This window comes from Maniola jurtina, chromosome 9, assembly GCF_905333055.1.
Source record: "Maniola jurtina chromosome 9, ilManJurt1.1, whole genome shotgun sequence".
Lineage (NCBI taxonomy): Eukaryota > Metazoa > Arthropoda > Insecta > Lepidoptera > Nymphalidae > Maniola > Maniola jurtina.
In genome coordinates, this window is record NC_060037.1 from 7105631 (window position 1) to 7128995 (window position 23365).

Sequence of the window (23365 nt, forward strand, 5' to 3'; positions counted from 1 at the left end):
ATGTCTGTCTGTCAGTCTGTCTGTCCGTCCGTTCGTCGTGTCTGTCAAGAAAACCTATAGGGTAGGTGCTTTCCGTTGACCTAGCACAAGTATAGGAATGAATCTGAAAACCGTAAATTTGTGGTTCATCATTAAAAAAAAATTAAATGTGTTGCAATTTTCAAAGTAAAATAACTATACCAAGTGGGGTATTATGTGAAAGGGCTTTACCTGTAGATTCTAAAACAGATTTTATTTATTTTTACACTTAATAGTTCTTGATTTATCGTGCAAAATGTCGGAAAAATACCTAAGTAGGGAATCCTCGGAGCGCAAGTCTGTCAAGTCAAAAATCGTCAAGGCTATCACAGCTGACCAAGCAGTCATTAGAGAAGCTAGTAGTATCTACCTACTAGGTCCAAAAATCACACTAATATTATAAAGGCGAAAGTTTGTGTGTATGTGTGTGTGTATATGTTTGTTACTCCTTCACGCAAAAACTACTAGTCGGATTTGGCTGGGAATGTTTCGGAAAACCTAAATACACGCGGACGAAGTCGCGGGCCTCAGCTAGTGTATTTATAAATAGCAATTTCAGCAATAAAAAACAAAATCAAAAGCGTGAACTTAAGTTGGAAGCGACGGGCCAGCCCGCGAAATTCAAATTTAATTTGGTTTTTCGCAATTTGTAAACTAATACGACAACTTAGGCTTATGGTATTTTAATTGTGACAATGACAGTATCATCCTCACAGGTTTATATAAAAATCTTTACTTGAAAGGGTCCAGTTTAAGAAACACACACACACACATCACACACACATCACAGCTAAGCTAATGAACCGATTTTACTTTAGTTTTTTTTGTTTGAAAGGTGGTTTGACCGAGAGTGTCCTTAGCTATTAAAATAAAAATAAAATAAATAAAAAAGTGTTCTTACCTTATAATCCAAGAAAATCGGTTCAGCCGTTTGAAAGTTATCAGCTCTTTTCTAGTTACTGTAACCTTTACTTGTCGGGGGTGTTATAACCAAATTAAATTTGAATTTCGCGGGCAGGCCCATCTCATGCCCCATAAATGAAAATTTTATGGAACGTTTGAAAAGTTCCTCATTGTCTGTTGAGACACCCTATTGAACCCGTCTTATTTACGGTACCTACTTATCGCTGGTCCCAAGTGGCCACAAGGGTGCCGGGTGGCCCGTCGAGTCTTCGACTGCTGAGCGAGAACGAGAGATCGCATCCCACTGAGGTCCGAACTCTCGCACTCGCTCGGCAGTTGAAGTGGGCTAGCGATATGTAGGTTTTGCTTCAAGTTATTTATGATAGGTACAGTCACTACAGAGTCCATTATACTTTCCTTTGAACATAATCAAAGATTACCTCCTACATGCCTCCTATACTATCATTTGATTAGATCAAATCAATAGAGTTATAACTTTATAACCATTAACCAAAGAGAATATAATCACTACCTACGTCCTACGTTCCATTAACTATGGTTGACATCCATATTTCTTTTTTCTAGTCGGTATCCATGGACCTATTATACTAAATATCTTTATGGCCTTAAAGGACTGGTATCCAGGGCCGTAAAATAAATTATAAAAAAAAAAAAATATCTTTATATGTCGGCATGGACCTATTGGTGTCTTTTTTTCTGTGGTCGGTGTTGACATCTGTCAATGCCACAAGTTATGTTACAAAATCGGATTACTGGTCTGTGTACAGTGTACACTGTACAAGTGGTACAAAATTAGCAAAACATCATCGCTCGGGAATTTTTTATCAATTTAGTTTAGAATGATATTTTGCATTCAAATAATTAAAATAGTGTTTGAGTTAACTTCTTTCCGGAACAGCTACTAAATGCATAAGGAGTTCCTTCAAACTTAATTATTTGAAGAAAACAAGGAACTAAGAAAATCAAAATGAGAATTTTAAAATGTGTTTTATGTGTTTGGGCATGTATCATATGTTTCCTAATTGGAATTTATGGTGAAAATGATATCTTTAAGTCTGCGAATAGTAAAAGTATAGCTGACGATACCTTTTTCTGGAATACAAAAGCGTCAAGGTCAAAACGAACTACTATTCAAAATGCAAGTGTGACTGAAACTAATTTAGCAGGCCCGAACATAAACACGTCATCCTTAACTTTAAGTTCCTCTACGGAAAGTGCTAATGTTGTATATGAAGTTGGTCCTTCAAATTCATCCATTCTGGCAGTGGTTCCAGTGAATGCCTCATCGTCAGTCGCCTCCAATACTTCCGAAGTCGGTCCCTCAGATGCGGCTCCGCTTCCTGAGAAGAGTTCAGCTGAAGATGAGCATAACAGCTCAATGGCTATATTCTTTGTACTTTGTATATTGGCCCTCGGTATACTTTTGATACATCTGATGTTACAAACTGGCTTCTCTTATCTGCCTGAAAGTGTCGTTATAGTGTTTCTCGGTGCTTTAATAGGTATGATAATTAATCTCATGTCAATAAGGAACATAGCTAATTGGAGAAAAGAGGAGGCGTTTTCACCTACTGCTTTCTTTCTTGTTCTCCTACCTCCTATTATTTTCGAATCAGGGTATAATCTCCATAAAGGAAATTTCTTTCAAAATATTGGATCAATTTTATTGTTTGCAATTGTTGGGACAGCAATATCTGCATTTGTAGTTGGTGCAGGAATTTATTTGTTAGGTCTTGCTCAGGTTGTTTATAAATTGAGTTTTGTGGAATCCTTTGCTTTTGGTTCACTGATCTCTGCTGTGGATCCAGTAGCTACAGTTGCTATATTTCATGCTCTGGATGTTGACCCAGTGTTAAACATGTTGGTGTTTGGAGAGAGCATCCTTAATGATGCTGTTGCCATAGTCTTGACAACTGCTGTTCTGGATTCCAATGATCCTAACATGTCCACAACTGAAGCTATTCTATCAGCTATAAACCGTTTTTGGTTAATGTTCTTTGCATCTGCTGGTATTGGAGTTCTCTTTGCTCTAATAAGTGCACTACTTTTAAAACATGTTGATCTCCGTAAGAATCCATCTTTAGAATTTGGTATGATGTTGGTGTTTACTTATGCACCATATGTACTTGCTGATGGAATACATTTATCTGGTAAGCATATTATGTTTTTATTAGTATATACTTGATGATTTTCTTAAAAAAAAAGAGCTTTATCACTTTTTATCAAAAATTTCAAAATACAAAAAAATAAAGATTAAATCTGTTATTTGAATGAAACTTAATAATAATAATTGATAATTAATTAGAAATTTCAACAACCATAACTTACCTATTTCAGTAAATTATCTTCCATTTCTCAAACTGTTTTATTATCTGGATATATAGTGTTTTTTTGTTACTTTTCCATTAAGAATTTCATTTCTCCATATTATGTTCAGACATATTATTTGTAAATGATAACTGAAAGTATTAAACTAATACTTAATTTATACAGTTTTGGCTAGTTGTCAAAGAAACTGATTGCTTAATTGAAATAAATTATCAAGACTCACTAAAGCTTCCCAGCTTAAATTATTTTATATTCTTTCAGATACACACAATACTTTCTGTGTATATTTTTTCTAATTACATAATTATTGATATTGCTTTCAAACTAAATTTTATAGTGATACTTAACTTTAATTATTAATGATCATATAATTTATCATTCTTTAATTATTGCAGGTATAATGGCTATATTATTCTGTGGGATTGTAATGTCTCACTACACCCATTTCAACCTCTCCACTGTAACTCAAGTTACTATGCAGCAAACAATGAGGACACTAGCGTTTATAGCTGAGACATGTGTCTTTGCTTATTTGGGATTAGCAATTTTCAGGTGAAATATACCTTATATTATTTAATTAAATTATTTAAGCTTTATTGATAACTAGCTGATGCCCGCAGCTACGCCCGCGTGGATTTAGGATGCATGTATTATACATATAAACCTTCCTCTTCAATCACTCTATCTATTAAAAAAATTGCATCAAAATCTGTTACGTAGTTTTAAAGATCTAAGCATATATAGGGACAGACAGACAGGAAAGCAACTTTGTTTTATACTATTTAGTGACTAGATGATGCCCACAACTTCATCCACACTAAGCTTTTTTAGAAATTCTTTTAGAAAAAAGTTCCTATACTCTTTGATTTTTCAGAATAAAAGTAGCCTATGTCCGTCCATCCCTGGAATACAAAATTTCCCTGTACAACTATTGTTAAAATCGGTTAAAATAAATGGAGTGTGAAAAGCCAGCAGACAGACAGACATACTTTCACTTTTATAATATTAGTATAGATTGTTAATTCATCATCATCATCACTATGCTGGACTCTTAGGCTGTAGGGCTTTCCATATAGCATGATCTTATGCCACCTGAATTCTGCAGCTTATATTGCTGATTGGTACTTAATAATAAAAATTCTGTGGTTGAGTGATCTTCCATATTGAATTTATGATAAAGTCATTATTGGATTCGAATCACAGTTTAATTATTTCATACAAATAAATTAAAAAACAATTACCTAATCATGTTATGATGTTAATAATTACTATGAGTTTTAAATGTGTGTTTAGTTTCCAGATTACTTTTAGAGCTAGAATTAACAAGAAATTAATAAAAAAGCAAAACCGTTCTATAATAATTGTTAATTTGTAGCGCTATCTGGGACTATTTTGTTTTTGAGGCAATCAAGTAATTAAACTAAATAATAATAAACTAAATAATAATGTATCACATCCCAAGTTAGGGTACCCTCAGTGCGCGAGTATGACTCACATTGCCAGTTTTTATTAGGGTTCCATAGGTCAGAATGAAAAAACATCTCTCAATTTTAAGTGCGGAAACCAGCCCAGAAAGAAGAAGAAGAACATCTCTCAATATTGTGCATATAAACGTACATATATTCATCGTACGGAATTCTGTTCACGCTAGTTCAACTGGTACTTGTTTTATTTAACTTCTTCAACAGTTTGCACTCCTCATAGCTTTAGATGTAAATTCGCAAAATTAGTTATCACCTATCTTTTTATTGCCTACCTATACAATGAAAAGCGTTCGTCAGGACTTAATTAAGTAATATCAATTATGATTTGACAAAATGCAAATTCATTTGCAGTTTCCGACACCGTGTGGAACCTGCGTTGGTGGTTTGGAGTATCGTGCTTTGTTTACTTGGAAGAGCTGCTAATATTTTCCCTCTCGCTTTACTTTGCAATAAGTTCCGGGAGCATAAGATAACTAAGAAGATGATGTTTATTATGTGGTTCAGTGGTAAGTATGTCAGTGTGCTAATAATATGATGCATATAATATCTACATTAAAAAAACATGTCATATAAAGGGAATCCAAAGTTAGTTGATAACTTAATAGCATTCCTAGGGTCGTGGCCTCTTTCCATTTATTATTTCTTGCGAAAATAATGCGTTGACTTCCCAGATCCTGCTGAACAGGACTTGACTAGGAGTATTCATTCGATCAACTCTTAGGTTTAACGTTATTATCAGATGTCAGTGATAACCGGGATCAACTCGACGGCGTGACCGAGAAACTGACCTCAAGCGGTTTATTGCATGCACAGGGGGGTGTTCTGTAATTGATATCTTTATTTTATACTACTAATCCAACTTTATTTTATACTAGATGATGCTCGCGACTTCGTCTGCATACATTTAGTTTTTTTAAGAAAGCTCATGCCATCCCCAGAACACACATTATCGTGTGCTATATGTACCAAATTTCGTCAAAATCGGTTAAACAAATGGGCAGTGAAAAGTCAGCGATAGACAGATACACTTTGGCATATAATAGTATGGATGGATTATGATTTAGGGCGCCTTTAAATTGGCCGCAAAGTGCCGTGCCTGCACTTTGCTTCAAAAGCAAGGCGCCCATATCATAAATATTCTGTGGTTTGCGATCTGCCATATTTAATTTATAATGACGTCATAGTATGTCATTTTTAGGCTTTCTAGTTCTAGCATAACCTTCCATTATATTCTCCAAAATCAAAGTTGTTATTTTTTATGAATTGTTTGTAATTACACATTTATGTGTCGTTATCACACAGGGCTATCGATAAAATCGCATTTCTAGGAAGTACTACAAAATTGTAGTGTAACCATATCTAATAACATACGTATAAAACCGTAAAAACATGTATAGATTAAATATCTATTATGTATCATAATTTATCTATTATTTTATTTCACTACAAGTTAGCCCTTGACCGTGATCTCACCTGCTGCGGCGTGATTTCCTAACTCGGTGTCTATTGTCTACCACTGAATTAGCCAGCGAGCTCATTTGTCATTTATTTTTAATCCATTGAAGGTTTTCTACGAAAAAAATCTTTTGATTTCTCTCAGTGGAGCAGCAATGTTGAACCAACCAATGTCAGATGAGCTCGGTGTCTATCATTCAGTGTTAGACACTGAGTTAGCGAATCACTCCGCTGGTGGTAAGTTATGAAGCGGTCTAAGGCTGAGTAGAATCACTTTGACTTTGCTGAGATTTAAGCCACTGTTAAAACGACACAGCGTTATACGGCTGGCATAAATCTGTCTCGTCAAAGTGCGCTCTATAGATTTCAACCCAAGTTAGTGGCGGGCTAAACATACTACTAGGTAATCGGTTTCTACAAGGCATCGTACCGAAACGCTAAATCGCTTGGCGGCGGCTTTGCCGGTAGGGTGGGCACTAGCCACGGCCGTAACATCCCACCAGACCAGGCCAGAGACAATTTAGAAACTATAAATTCCCAAATTGCCCCTGCCTTGAATCGAACCCAGCACCTCCCATTTATAAGACCATAGCGCTGACCACCGCGCCAGGAAGGTCGTCGAAATCAAATCACATTTATTTCCAATTAGTTTATTAGCCAATGTCAAGTTTGTAGTTATTTTCAAGTTAAGGAAACTATACATATAAGTATTCGATTCGTCTGTGCCGGCGCTCGCCGACACACGCGCGGCGCCCTTTTAGAGCCCTTCCCAGTCAGTTCCACCACCAAAACACCAGTAAAACACAAAAACCGCCCACTTTTAATAAAAAAAAAATACTCCAAAAAACAAAAAAAGTACGCGCCAGCAAACGCCAACACAGACGAAGTCCCGGCACTTCTATCAATCACATGTATTCATTTTCAGGATTACGGGGTGCGATTTCTTACGCATTATCTCTGCATCTAGACTTTTCGACGGAGACACGTCACGTGATCATAACAACTACACTTATCATTGTTCTGTTTACTACTCTATTTTTTGGAGGTTCCACCATGCCTTTGTTGAAGTTTTTGAGGGTGAGTGATATTTTAAACAAAATGATTCTGTAGTGACACCATTGCATAGAAACGGTCAGCTTTGCATTCAGCAGCCCACAAGGCAGTGTAACAAGGTCACAATAGTTACATTCCTTATGTATATCTTCATATTGTGACATTTTGTTTTTTATAAAATAGCTACCTGCTGAGCATCTTGCTGGCTTTTCTCAATAGAACCTACTTACCGAACCGGTGGTAGAATCTTGATTATAATCTGTACTTACTCTATTTAATAAAATTGAAATGTCTATCTGTTTGTACGGGCTAATCTTCGGAACGGCGGAACCCATTTTGATGGGACTTTCACAGACAAGTAGAAGATTAACCAAAGGACGTAACATAGGCTACTTTTTCAACCGACTTTAAAAAATAGAGGAGTTGTGTTTTTCTACCTATCTATGTATTTGCGTATTTTTTTTTAATCGATAGAGGAACTTTGCGACATTGTTCCATAAAAAATTTGGATTCCAACTCCTCAATCCTGATGCTGCAGGGGATCTGACCAATTCACGCGGGCGAAGCTGCGGGCATCATCTAGTACTATCATAAGCGGCACAAGTTGTCTTACATGAAATAGATAAATTCAATTCATTTCGCTGTACTCAGTACGCGCCGATCTCTTTCAGTTATTACAATTTAAGAAAACGTTGATAAGCGTCGATGAAGCCATTTAACCTTCAATTTGTTTCGCAAAACGTAACCCAAATCTTAGTACTGGTGATTGGTGGACGAATTACTTGCCTACTACATTACTTTTTTTAAATATTTATAAATTTTGGGCTATATCATGCTTTGTGTTGTATATTATTTTAACTGTGTAACAATTAATTATAGCATGATACAAATTATTTAAGTATATTTTGCATTAGATGATGCCCGCAACTTCGTCAGTGTGGTTTTTTTTAAAATCCCGTGGGATAAAAAGTAGCCTATATCCGTGTCCGGGATGCAAGCTAGCTCTATCCTAACTCCTAAATAGCTGATGCCCTCGACTTAATACACGTGGAATTTAGGTTTCTTTTGTAATCTAAAATTATTTGATATTATTGTTAAAATATTTTTTAAAGTAGCCTATGGGATAAAATCTCGGGGATGCGAGCTATCTCTATACCTTTAGTCAAAATCGGTTAAATGGATGGACAATAAAAAAGTAGCTGATAAACGACAAATAGACAGACAGACACACTTTCGCATCATATTATTAGTATGGGTATGGATTTAGATATACTTAAGTTTATTTTACTACCGTGCAGTGCAGTTAGTACAGAAAGCCCTAATTCGCACGAGCGTTAAAAAAGCGTTGTGTTAAAACCCCGCGTTGCGCTGACAATACAAACTGCGCGTTAAAAAAGCGTTGACGTGTAAACAGATACTTTGTACATTTGTTCTATTTTGAACGCTTTTTTAACGGACGTTAAAAAAGCTCTCGTCCGAATGAGGCCTAACAGTTGAGTAGTCTCAATAATAAATCTGTTGCACATAGCAGCTATGTGAAAGTACTCAAATGTTTTACAGGCTAACAAGAAGGTAAAGCGATCAAGGTCATTGCGTAAACAGAAGGAAGTGAGCTTGTCCAAAACAAAGGAGTGGGGTCAAGCCATCGACTCCGAGCATTTGTCGGAAATAACTGAAGAGGAACTTGAGGTAAATGAAACATTGTTCTATTACTATGAGTATACTGACTTTTAGCAAAACAAACGAAAGAAAGTGTATTACGAAAGCTTGTTCATTTAATTTTGCAAAATGAATGAATAAAATATGAACAGGTACATTTTTAATGCACCAACACCATAAACATCAGTACACATAGAGGAAAAAACATGAAAAGCAATCATAAAAGCTAGGAAATATTTGTTCAAAATAAAATTATGATTCCTTCTACTTTCATTGATAAAAATAGTCACCCATTCAAACAGAAAATGAAGACTTCTTTGAGGGTGCTATAGGTGATTTTTGGATATTAAAACATCAAGTTTGCGTCCCCGACATGCTAATGTTAATAGTGCTCGGTAGCGATGCGCGATGTTTTCATCGATTGTTTCGATTTTTTCAATATCTCGATCTTTGAAAAATCGAAACAATCTTCTGACTTGAGTTAGTGATGCGGATGCCATCAAGCATCGTCCGACAACTGACTCGACTCGATCAAGTCGTGGTTCAATCGTTTATCACTATCAGAAAATCGGAACTCTGGCAAGTTTCAATTTATAATGGAGCTAACTTTGTTACACAATCTATAAAATAAATTGACAGGTCTCTCAGAATCATAGCTCAAGTCTTAGTTTTCAGACTTTTCTGGAAATTTCTCAGGTATGCACATTTCCTCACGATGTTTTCTTCCACTGTTAAAGCATGTGATATTTACGTAATCACACGTAATTTCGAAAAGTTAGAAGGGCGTGCCGAGGGCTGAATCCCGGATCCCCCGACTATTAGGCTTTGAATGTTGACATACTAATATGGAATTTATGTTTTTTAGGTTAACTACTCGCACGCAACGAGACTCAAAGGCTTCGTAAGGTTCGATATGAAATATTTGACACCGTTCTTTACAAGACGATTTACACATCAGGTAATTATTCGTTCATTCGTTTGCGTGGATATAGGTTTTTCTAAAAATCCCGTGGAAAGTCTTTGATTTTCCGGGAAAAAAATTAGCCTAAGTTCTTCCCCTGGATACAATCTATCTCTGTATTATTCGTCAAAATTGGTTAAACGGATGAGCCGTGAAAAGCTAGCAGATAGATAGACGGACACACATTTATAATATTAGTATGGATAAGTAATATAAGTAAAAGTAAATAAGTAGTAAGTATGGATTTGTAATTTATGCTAGTAGGTGTCATACCATGCTCTGCAAGCTGGCATTGTATGCAGATGACAGGTCAGTCTCAGTACAGGGAGCCTACGGATGTAGTTAGGTCCAACAAACCAACACGTGTTAAACTTCATCCTAGCTAGACCAAAGTCCGAGCTTAATATGGGGCGCCCTGAAGCCGCGTTTTCATGGGTCAACCTAGGTAGTTTTTCGACTTTTGGGTAGTTAGACAAAGTTGTACTACAAAAATTGTAGTTACCACAGAATTTTACAAAACCTAGATCCATGCGGATGATGTCACATCATCATTGCCTAGCGTGGTCAGTATAGGCATTACTTTCGACGAGCAGAGCCAGCTAGTATATTTATAAAAAAAAATTGTAGGTAAAATTAAGTTTGATGTTTCAGGAATTGAAGGACTGCAAGAGCCAGATGACGGATCTCACCAACCAGTGGTACCAGGCCATCCGTATCTCTAACGACCACGACACAGACGAGGACGAGGCCTTGCCGCCCTCCTCGCTGGCCGACTCGCGCACCAGCCTACAGCGCGGCGTGTAAAACCCCTATACTCGGAGAGGTCAGACTGAACTGCAGCATCATCGTCAGCCGAGAACGTCCACTGCTGGACATAAGTGTCTTGTAGGGACTTCTACACGCCACGGTCTTGCGCCGACTGAATCCTGTGGTATCCTGCGCGACTCTTTTGTTGTTGTTTTTCCACCTTGTGGGGGGTCTACCAATGCTGCGTTTTCGAGTGCGAGATCGTGCCATTCCTAATACCTTGGGTCCCCGATATGTCGAACTATGTACCATGCCATGTAATGGTATGTCATTGCCACTTCAGCACACTTCAATCCACTGAGTTAAATGTCGGTTATTATTGTTCTGCTACGGATCTTCTCGATGGATGTCGTACGGAAATAAAATTATTTTCACGTGCTGGTGTTCAAGTCGTATCGGTATAACTGAATGTGTGCGTTTGCGAGCGTTTGCTCACGACTGATTGGTCCGACGTACGCACACTTATGCAATGTGCATGTATATCACTGTAAGTTGTAACCAAAAACAAAATTCACGCGCGCTCGTGAATTGCAAGAACTGTACTTGCTAGTATAATATTTAGCTAAATGTATGTTTGTAAAAAAAAACACAATATGTACAAGTATAGGTGAATGATGTAAATATGCAATTATTAATCATTATGATAATCCATTTAGGTTTCAATACAGAATACTTGGTTATTAGTACAACACAGATTATTCAATAAGTTTGGACAAAGCCGAACCATTATAATTATGGTACTAAATGAAGAGTGTTAAAACAAATTATTACTAATGTTGAATCTAACCTGTACTTGTAAAAATTATTACGTATATAGGTATGTTTGTAAGAATAATAATAATAATTATTATCAGTCATAAAATGTGATAGTATTTACAACTTAATTTAATGTATTAAAATCGATATTTACGCACATATTATTGTATTACGCTTTTGTATTAATGAGGCTATACATTTTAATATATACCTTTGGTATGCACTTATAAAGACTAAAGGTTATAAACCGTCCATAGAATTATGTCCATAGTATTGCAAGAACTTGAAAAAGCTTTCATATCAGAATTGTAACAGATCCAACTGCAAGTCGATTCCGAAAAATGTGCATCATTATTGCAATCCCAATTGTTGTGATTGGCTGAATTTATTGGTCTTTTTGGTGCAACAGTGAATTTTAGCAAATAGCAACAGAGTGTCAGCCAATCAGAGGTGATTGTGATAGTCACACAGCACACTGTAGCTGTCAAACTACCGCCCTATACCGCGGTAGGGCCTGAAGCATCAAAATGATATGATAATATCAATCACTAATGGAGAAGTTTCATGATATTTAGATCACGATTAAAACAGGTTTTTTTTAAATTCATCAACAAATGATTGAGAAATTAATTATTATTTAAGTTTAAGTATTAAAACGCACAACGATCGCAGGGGTGTGACGTCATTTTACCTAGTCGAGGTCTTCACAGTTCACACCACATCTCACTCAAATATTTCTTAGTCACACGTGAGCTCTCAGCTCTTATTCTTGTTATTTTACGAACCGTATTATTTACTGGTGTGTTATAGGTGTTTATACATTTATTTATTACCTTAAATTTCATAAATTAATTTATTACCATAAAATACGTTTATTAATTATTTTTACCATAGCACAACTTTGAAGTACTATAACTTTTTCTTTTCTTGAGATATTTTAATGACTCTTTCATATTGATGTTATATTTTACTTAAATTTTCAATTTTTATAATTAATTCCTTAAAAGAATGGAAACTTCTCTATTGGCGTTCAGATTTTTGATTTTATTGCGAATTATAATGAATTTATCATGTTATAATATCTTTTACTGTATGTGATGTAATGTATGGACTATATCTAATGTTATTTAAACTACCATTGTTTGTATATTATGTTGGTTGTGTCATATTAAAAATATGTAAATATTTAAAGTATTATTGCCTATGTAAAATGTTGTAAATAGGTTTTAATTTAACTTTTTACGGAGGCAACTTGTTTTGTTAATCGAATCACGCTCGGCCGTATTGTTAGTAGATATTCCCTTATGCGATCGCGAAGCGACTGTGATTTCTACTTTATTTTATTAAAGTATTAATAGGTATAAATTATTACTACGTAGTATTAACGTTACTAAGTTCCTTAAGAATTTTCTTCACTTATTTTTTCTTAATTTCCTATGGTTGGACACAAAATGTACATTTTACATTTTAAACTACTTAAACTATGTGTATAGAAAGTATTTATTTAGAAAAACTCTTTGTTTATGTTACAATGATTCATTTATGTAGAGGTAATTTCATTATGGTACGAAATCAACAACATGCACTTTATCTTGTATTAATTTTTGGTACAAAAAACCTTTTTATATCATTAGTTGTTTATAGATACAATAGATAAAACCATTCCATTAATAAGCACTTAGTACATAAAGTAATTAATTCATATGGGTGATGATTGGCTCTGTTTACTGTTATGTACTGTAACATATGTATGTTATAAATTGGGTGTAATCAGGACTTAGTTATATGTTTAAAACTTAAACTATTTAAATTTGAAAAAAATGGTGACAAAACGTTTTATTTATGTATTGACATTTCACTTTATTGCACGTCGTTTTTCCTTTAATAATAATTTAGTCTTTAGTACATGGACGCATAGTAGCTAGGTGATAAGAATATTTGTGATTTTACTGTGTATATTATGTACTTACTTAAGTAAACTTGAAATCAAAAGTATGGGATGTTTATAGAAGTTAAGCTCAAAACAAATAATGTAATTTTGATTTATGGGCACAAGTGTTCCTTAGGATCTTATTGCTTTTGACGAGTTTTTCGACCTCTGAAGGTTTAAACGCATTAGCGCTGCGCTGCGCGACGCGGCAGTGCTTTGCTCTGTACAAACTCATATCTAAACTATATTTGCCGCGTAGTGTCGCTCAAATGCGCTTTTCTATATACAAACTCATTTATTTAAATTATATTTGCTGCGCGCCGCATCGTGCAGCGCAGCTCAAGTTCGTTGGCACATGGTTGACACCTTTAAAATTTTTGTCGAAATACGAAAAACACAAAAATTGTAAAAAATCACGATCGAAGACATTTGAAGCCGTAATCCTTGGGGTGGGGAGTTTGAAGAAACTGCTAAGATCCTAAAAACACTTGCCAAAAATCAAAAACTATCTTCGTTATTTATTTTGTGGTTCCACTAAAATACCTTAATATCTTGGGCTAATAAATTAATGTTGATGTAATTATTTTAGAATATACTTCTTGAGCAATTACACCAGTCTTTTATTGCAATTGGAAAACTGTATTAATAAAAGTGTTTGTCTGTTCTTTCACTTTTCACGGCTTAGTCACAAACGTTTCGAAATCAGGCACTGAGACAGCTTGCATTCTGGAAACGGACGCACGATGATGTCAGATTGAAGATCCCCATGGTTTTTGTATAAAACGTAAACCGTGCGGGTTTAAGATGGATGGTCATCTCTAAAATTGTCTCTCTGTTTGTTAAAATTATCGATATTCGTTACCCGGTATGTGATGTCACCTCACTAGTAAACTGCCGTGTCGACCTGTCGCCGCATGACAGGTCGACATGGCGTCAAGCGATATATGTCCACTGCTGGTCATAGGTATGGCCATATGGCCATATGGCCATACCAGTAACTTGGACCCTAACGCCTAACGGTTCTTCGTTACGACGACTATGTTGGTCATTGTGGTTCTTATGTCTGATTAATAAAATCATGATTAATGTAGAGAAACTCCGATCATAGCTTTGTCCATCGCCCGCTGATTGACTGACCTTTCTTATGAGGCCCATAGAGACCATATCTCAGATCTGTATATTATCACTAGCAACACACACTGTTCCAAGACTGGTCTTCAGGCACTGAGGACGAAAATACATCTAGAAGCTATGGCTGCCCCTTTGAGTGGGATTCCATGGCAAATCTATTCTCTCGAAATTCACATAAATCGTAACGGAGCATTCACACCAGCACTACATACTGTACTACTCGGTCAAGCTAAGTTTGCACCTCGCGTCAATTACGTCACACTACGTTTAGGTACGGTATGCGAACCGTACTGACGCGACAAGACGACCGCGGGGAGGTGAATGGGTAAGTGGGAGGGGCGCCGCATTCCAGCGAGGTGCAAACTTGGATAAAGACTATTGATTTACCTAAAGGAACAGAAACACTGGATTCAACTGCTATTTCACAATTTATTTATTTATTTAAATTTTAAAGATAAAATTAATACATTAGGCATTTTATGATCAGCAAATTTTTAAATAATATAAGCAATTAAGCAAGTTTTTAGTTTTTTTTTTATTACTACAAATATAAGATATAATTTTTACTGGTTTTTCATAAGTAACTTAACTTTCTTTATTTATTTAAATCAGTAACATTATATTAATAAGTAGATCTTTGTTTTCCACAAATACCTACCTATTAATTCCAAATATGAAGTATGTAAAACTTACTACAAAAAACAATGTCATGAAACTAATAGGTATTATTCATTATTATTACATGTCTGCTGTAAATAAATACTTGTAGCATAACCTGAGTTAGATAGTTATTCAATTCAAATGCTTATTCAAATTAGAATGTTACTCAAAAATTATTAATCCTCTTCATTCTCCAAATTAATGTGGCTGCCAAATTTGCCATACAAATGGGCTTTGAGTTCACTCATTTGTGCCTTCAATTCTTCACATTTGGCTTCTAAATCACTTATTTCATCTTGTTTTTTTGTTTTGCTTTCTTCTAATGATTTCTGAAAGAAAAAATGAATTTGTGTAACTGTAATGTTTCACATTAGTCTAATATTATTAATACGAAAGTGTCTGTCCCTCCATTAAACTAATTTTCATGAGTACAGACTATAGAGCTACCTTGCATCATGCAGACAAAGTTGCGGTCAATATTATTACAATATTATTATATTATACCGGTTTTTTTAATGTAACTAGTACATTAAAAAACCGGTCAAGTGCGAGTCGGACTTGCACATGAAGGGTTCTGTGCCATCATACAATATTACCTAACACTTTTGTAAAACACTGTAAGTGGATTTAGTAAATATTTTTTTTCTTGAACACATTTTCATTTTTTTTGTGATATAACCACAAATTCACAGTTTTTGGAGGTTTTCCTTTACTTGAGCTATTAGACCTACCTCCCTACCAAATTTCATGATTCTAGGTTAATGAGAAGTACCCTGTAGGTTTTCTTGACAGACACGATGGATGGGCCACAGGACAGACAGACGGACATCAAAGTAATCCTTTTGAGGTGTGGAACCATAAAAATTAATTAATTAGTCATATATGTACAATATACATATGTATATACATTTTGTAAAATATTTTGGATTTATTGACTTGTTTTATAGTTTGATTTATAGACATACATTTCAAACCATTTTAGTCAATAACTTGAGATTTTTTTAAGAAAGAATTTTCTGAAGTTGCTAAGAAGCATAAACTAGGGTGGGTGGGTATCTAGTTGCTACCCATAATATTATAAATGCGAAAGTGTGTTTGCTTGATGGTTTGTCCTTCAATCACCTCGCAATGGACAGACATGATTTTTTGCATGGGTAAGTGACCTGGAGAGTTACATAGGCTACTTTTTATCCCAGAAGATTTTCAGAAATTCCCTCGGGATTTTCAAAGCAGGGGAAATCCAAGCGGACGAAGTCGCCGGGATCAGCTAGTAATCAATAAAGAGTAGCTACAGGATAACCTAAACACAAAATGATGAGACGAATAATCTTAATTCTTAATAAAGGTGGATACTCACTAAAGTGTCTTCTAAGTTTTGACATAGAAACACTTCTCCAACCAGGTATGGGATTTTCTCAGAATCATCAGCAAGACTCAACTCTTCAACGGCTTCCTCGAGGTTTTTCATATCGTTTTGTTTTACCTTTAATTCATCCTTCAAGTCGTCCACTTTGGCGTTGAGCCGGGCAAACTTGTTAATTTTTTGTTGGTCTTCGAAAGAAATATGAACGTCGGAATCCTGTAGGCGTAAATAAACGAATAGCGTAAGTCGTAATTACTTTAGGAAACACTTCAAAAACAATATTGTTTAAATATACAACCGGTCGGAAAGTGCCTTTTCCTGAGTTAGCCATTGTAAATAATGTTTAAAGTCCGTAAAAATATATTTTATCTAGAGATTCAGATGATTTAATTTAGCTTTATCGTAAAATATATATAACCTTAAAAGTTGTCACTTGTCAATTTGACATTGACATATTTCCAACTGGATTTTAGTTTTTACGGCTCTGGGTTCTCTGAGATCTAAGTTACAGGTTATTCTCCATGATTAAACTCTCGATAGGACATGTTTTAAAACCGAAAAATAACAGCCGTTGATATTTCAAAATCAGAGTAATTGTTCCAAACTGTAAATTGTGGGGTAACTTAACTGTTGTTTAAGTTACTTACACTATCCATATCCATACTAATATTATAAATGCGAAAGTTGTCTGTCTGTCTGTCTGTCTGCTACGCTTTCACGGCTCAACCGCTGAACCGATTTTAATGAAATTTTGTACAGACTTAGGATACATTCTAAGGAAGGACATAGGCTACTTTTTATCCCGGAATATCAAACAGTTCCCACGGGATCTTCGAAAAACTAAATCCACGCGGACGAAGTCGCGGGCATCCTCTAGTCCATAATAATATAACAATTATTCTTGTAATTAGTAGGTAGGTACTTAATTTCTTTGGTTGGGGGTAGTTAGATAACTTTGTGGATAGAACAATATTTGTATAGATGATTATTTTCTATACTTTTAAAGAAAAATTATTTAGTTTATTATGGGGAAATACCTACTACTATTACTGCTACCTAAAACAGATTTTTATTTATTTTTATGTATAATAGTTTTTTATTTATCGTGCAAAATGTTGGAAAAAATACCCGAGTACGGAAGCCTCAGTGCGCGAGTCTGACTCGCACTTGGCCGGTTTTTTATCTCTTTCTCTCCAGGCGTTCCTTTAATTCTGAAGATCGTGGTCCTGAAAGTTATGTAGGTAGACGAGGATCTCTATTATGTTGCTTGTTCATTTAGGTACCTACCTATAAACTCCGAGAGACATTGTAATGCAAACCACAGGCGGATTTGATTTTTTGTTAAATGACTTAGGTAGGTAGATACTTATTGATTTTGTATTTACGTGAAATCCGTGAAATAAACTGTAGCGACCGTATGCTGTAGAGTAAGGCATTGAAAGAATTGCAAGTAATGCGGGCGATTTGGCGTCTATTACTAATTACAAACTGCTTTAATCATGAGAATAGTATGCAGTGATAGGTTTTTGTTCTTTGTTGATTTACCTAGGCACTAGTCTCAGCAATCCGTACCGGGGTCAGGCGGCATGCCTTTGATTAAGTGTGAAGAGCATGCGGGCTCTGGCCCTCATTATTTGGGTGATTCTTCACAGCCCTTAATTTCGATGGCCGAAATTTATCCAAGCTGGGCGCTTATTCCTGTAACTACACCCTTAAACTTTAACAACTTACTAAAGTTTAAGGGTTTCTGGCGGAGGGTTCCCACGACACTAATGTCTGGCAATGCATGACGTGATTTCTAATAGGTTCTATTCCGAAGAAAATATTAAAAAAAAAATAGATTTTATACATTGACGTAAGATTTTTTTCACCTTTATCAGTTACCTGCTATCTCCTAAAGCCGCCATGATCCAAGCTTCATAGTCGCTGATCGTTTTGTTGGGGACAAATCTCAGAGAACTTTTTAGCTTTAAAAAAAAAAAACGAAGATCTGGTCCTACCGATCTCACTCTCTATAACGTTTCGCATAAGTAGACAGGTACCTATTAAACCTACCTAGCACAGTCAAGTCAACCTAAAAATTGAAGGCTTTGTGAACAATAGACGCTGTTCCAAATCAGCCTTGTTTTATTACAAGTAGGCACCGAGTAGAATACGACGTTTTGGATGTTTCATTTCAATGTTGTGATGACTGCATCACCTTTAGCACAGAAAGAATATAATACCACTATACGCTTTTAGATACTATTTCGTAAATGCTACATGGTACCTATTTATCTACTATGTTGAACGTAACATAGTAAAGCCTCGTTAAATCATGCTCGATGCCATACTTGAGGTTATGCCTAGGTATTTATTTAGATAAGTATCTATGCCTTGTCGCTAAAGGAATTGTGAACTATCCTAATTCCTAATAATGTTACTTCATATGTTTATTTGGTAGGTATATCAAGGTAAATGAGCATCCGTCATACCATGTAGACAATCACCATCTCGCGCTGGCCACACGACACGGCCCCACCACTGCCGGTGCGCCTACGCCGGCCCACCGTTCACTTTGCGCACTCTTGTATTGATCGTCAAACGTCGCGCGCGTATACCAGACAACAACTTATATTGTGAAGAGTAATATCGTGATGGAGAAGGAGCACCAGCCAGACTCGATGGCTACCATCACCATGAAGCCGGAGTACCCTCCCTCTGAAGTTTACAGCGCTTCAGAACCGCCTCCGGTAAGGCTCGCTCCTTTTATCACTAAAGTCACATCTTTCTTGTCCCCGCAGTGAGTTCATTGATATTTCTGTTCCACTTTGTTTATTAATCAGCTAAGGAACATAATCTATTATCATGATTTCAACGAGATTTTCTTACGACAAAGTATATAAGACGCACGTAGCTTCGTGGAAAGTCTTAGATTTTCCGGCAAAGTTTTTAGAACTTTGCGTAGAGAACGATTTCTACGACAGGAAACAGTTCTTATTAAAAAAAAAATAGGTAAGTGTTTGGTAAATAATAAAATACATAGATATTTATATTGCACATTGGTTAGCAGTTAGCTTAGTTATTATTTAGTAAACGATGGGAAAGCGCCTTTCTCTCGGCGGCAGCGGTTGTTAGGCCGCTGACGCGTAGCAAACCATTTGCGAACTTGGTTGACGCCTATAGATGGTTAGGTACAGAGATTTGTTGTACATATTGACTTTTACTCATTAACTTTAGATGCGTACCTATTTAAACCAGACAAGATTTTAATTGAGTATTTTTTGTATGCAGTATACAGGAAGAGTGAGAATTTTGTGAATTTGTGCTATTATGTAGACAACAATCTTCGGAATAACTGCACCTATTTGAAAAATTCTTACACCATTTGAAAGGAACATTATTTAACAAGTGTAAATTAAAAATGTATAACACCCCCGACAAGTGAAGGTTACAGTAACTAGAAAAGAGCTGATAACTTTCAAACGGCTGAACCGATTTTCTTGGATTATAGCTAAGAACACTCTCGATCAAGCCACCTTTGAAACAAAAAAAACTAAATTAAAATCGGTTCATTAGTTTAGGAGCTACGATGCCACAGACAGATACACGGATACACACGTCAAACTTATAACATCCCTCTTTTTGGGTCAGGGGTTAAAAAAGACACAAATGTATTATATTGTATGATTGACCGCTAGTAAGAATAGAATAAAATGTTGATGAAAATAAATAGAAGTTGGTACATATTATCTCGTTTGAATTTTTTTAAAGCGCAGACTGCCTGTCCTACTTTTGGAAGCAGAAATACGAGAGATACTTATAATATTATTGGTTTTGCTATTTAAGAATAACTGTATCTAATGCATACCTATTTTGTAATAGTTACAAGTAACAAGGTTCATGGTTCTACTAGGTAGGTACCTATTGTTTGCAAGCTATGACGCTAATTTATAGAAAATAAAGTTGGCATGCAATGAACCGCTAGGACGTGATCGAGGTCCCAACTTGACCGGTAGGTACTTTTTATAATGTTATTCAATCAATGATGAATAATAATGGCAAGCTGTTTAACATCTAACTTGCTTTTGTCCACGACTTCGTCTGCGGTTCATAATATTGTATTTATAGCCTTTGTTACTTCTGGCTTACGAAATAAAATTACAAACAAAAAATACCCGAGTACGAAAACCCTCTATGCGCGAGTCTGACTCGCACTTGGCTGGTTTTTCCTATGGGTCCAAGTGAAGCCGTAAATGTTTTATACCTATTTAAAGTAGATTACTAATACACATACTATAACATGGAAATGAGCAGTGAACACGAGATAAGATGCTCTCAGATATTTGCCGTTCTGAGAACTTGGGCGATGAGACTGATGAGATATGTGCCTATAAATGTGGGAGATTCATTGTTCTATTGTTCTTGTTCATCATTATAATAACTATTATATAATTACGATTGTCACGCGAATAGGGCTGAAGTCAAATGTTATTTAAAAAATATCCGTTGTATATTCCGTCATGGGCTGTGGAAAGCTATCAGACAGACAGACAGACACACTATCGCATTTATAATATTAAAATATGGATTAGTAAGTACGACTCATTTTGAAATAATACTTATAATATATTTGATTTTACGCGCTATTTCTTGCCAAGAATTCGTCCATGGATTTAGGTTTTATAATCCTGTAAGAATCCTATAGGAATATTTTATAGTAGGCAGGTAAAAAATTTCCGCATTATTTTCATAGGTTTTTTAAAAATTACGTTGAGTAGTCGAGGCATAAAGGAGGAATCACGAAAAACAGACACACTTTCGCATTTATATTGTTTGTTTTAAATAACAAACTAAGGAAGTATTGATTTGGATATGGATTTCATTTCTTGTGCGAAAAACATTCGAGTTAAGTATTTTAAATAGGATGAGCTTATTATATAGCAACTTGAATAATTTATTTTGGTTCGTGCTTGTAATAATGTAGTGAGCTGTTTATCATTTTGTAAAAAACAATTCAATTATAAGAATAATATTAAAACATTAAGGGGAAAACCCAGCAACATACACTAAGGGTCGATTCACATTGACAGCGAATCGAAGTGGAAATCATAATTTTTACAGTTTACAAACACACAGTAATGTATAGTCAACAGTAATGCACAAATTCGTTATCAATGTGACTCAAACCTAAGAATAATAAAAACCAGCCAAGTGCGAGTCAGACTCGCGCACTGAGAGTTCCGTACTCGGGTAATTTTTCCGAAATTTTGCACGATAAATCAAAAACTATCATGCACAAAATAAAAGAAAATCTTTTTTAGAATATATAGGTAAGGCCTGTCATATTATCTTACTTTGAAAAGTTAAACATATTTTAATTTTTTTTTAATGACGTAACCACAAAATCACGGTTTTCGGATTTATCCTTTACTTGTGCTATAAGACCTACCTACTTGCATCATGATTCTAGGTCAATGGGAAGTACCCTGTAGGTTTTCTTGACAGACACGACGGACGGACGGACGGACAGACAGACAGATAGACAGACAAAAAGTGATCCTATAAGGGTTCTGTTTTTCCCTTTGAGGTACGGAACCCTAAAAACGACGACGCGAGGTTGAGTAGAGTCACAGGTAGAGCTAAGGGAAATCGTTAGCGACTGGCGAGTAGCGACACAATGGCATTTGCGTCACATCCTTGTACTTTTAGTGGCTCTAAAAGCATTGTTTACATTCTTGAACTTAAAGTAAAACCTAACTAAATCCTTTCCATTGCATTGATAATACCACGCACACAAATCTTCTAAAACACACGCAACGTACGTTTCACTCCTATCTATACCATACCTATCGCTTGCTGCACGTTGAATACAGATTGCAATCCGGGTATCTTTAAAACAAGAGTGAATAGGCACCTTCTAGGTAAACGCGTCCCATCTTAGACCACATCATCACTTTCCATCAGGTGTGATTGTGTCAAGCGCTTACCTATAGTGAAAAAAAAAAAAGAGATTTGTCTGTTTTGGCTGATTTATTGCAATAAACCTTCAGAAAGGTTTTTGAATTTTTTGAGTAATGTTTTTGTAAATGTGCTACTGAGCGTGGAAAATAAAGCACAAAACATAAGTTAAAATGTAGTAGTGGAAAAAATTGTATTTTTAAACATTTACATTACAAAATCTGAGTCACCAGTTTAATATTATTGCATGTACGTGAGTGTAAATATGCTTCACAAGTGTAAATTAAAAATTTATAACACCCCCGACAAGTGAACTTTATTTTTTAACTATGTATATTAATTATAATTTATTAACTATATTTGCCTTACCTAAATATTATAATCTCAGTGTTATGATATACTAGCCGATGCCCGCGACTTCGCCCGCGTGGATTTAGGTTTTTCGAAATCCCGTGGGAACTCTTTGATTTTCCGGGATAAAAAGTAGCCTATGTGCTAATCCAGGATATTATCTATCTCCATTCTAAATTTCAGCTAAATCCGTACAGTAGTTTTTGCGTGAAGGAGTAACAAACGTACATACACACACACACACACATACAAACTTTCGCCTTTATAATACACTTAAACAATACTTCATAATATTGACACACTTAAACAACACATACACTTAAACAATATTTCATAATATTGTTTAAGTGTATCTGGATTTTTCAAAATAACTTTATATCATCTCTAAGTACATAGTATAAAATAAAGTCGTTTCTCACAGTCTGTAAGTACGCTTAGATCTTTTAAACTACGCAATGGATTTTAATGCAATTTTCACCAATAGATAGAGTGATTGAAGATAATTGTTTATATGTAGGTATAGTTTAATATTATTTTGTTTTAAA

General features: G+C 35.4%; 3 protein-coding genes across 3 annotated transcripts in view; 2 read left to right on the top strand and 1 right to left on the bottom strand.

Annotated features, from left to right (window-relative positions):
• Positions 1-1700: 1700 nt before the first annotated feature.
• On the top strand, positions 1701-13985 carry LOC123867947 (sodium/hydrogen exchanger 8). Its single transcript, XM_045910276.1, has 7 exons — positions 1701-3092; positions 3666-3822; positions 5106-5260; positions 7135-7286; positions 8823-8951; positions 9787-9879; positions 10534-13985. Exons 1-7 carry the CDS (start codon positions 1910-1912, stop codon positions 10684-10686), a joined length of 2022 nt encoding a protein of 673 aa, XP_045766232.1. The 5' UTR covers positions 1701-1909; the 3' UTR covers positions 10687-13985.
• Positions 13986-15195: 1210 nt separating this feature from the next.
• Positions 15196-16976, bottom strand: LOC123867989 (probable prefoldin subunit 4). The gene is made up of 3 exons (XM_045910327.1): positions 16828-16976; positions 16524-16745; positions 15196-15495 (listed from the first exon to the last, which is right to left on the bottom strand). Exons 1-3 carry the CDS (start codon positions 16858-16860, stop codon positions 15343-15345), a joined length of 408 nt encoding a protein of 135 aa, XP_045766283.1. The 5' UTR covers positions 16861-16976; the 3' UTR covers positions 15196-15342.
• A 2055-nt stretch (positions 16977-19031) lies between these two features.
• Positions 19032-23365, top strand: part of LOC123867951 (probable LIM domain-containing serine/threonine-protein kinase DDB_G0286997) — a 70600-nt gene continuing 66266 nt past the window's right edge. Inside the window, exon 1 of the mRNA XM_045910279.1 lies at positions 19032-19261. Within this exon, the coding sequence (XP_045766235.1) occupies positions 19166-19261 (96 nt within the window). The 5' untranslated portion in view covers positions 19032-19165. The remainder of the gene's footprint in view (positions 19262-23365) is intronic.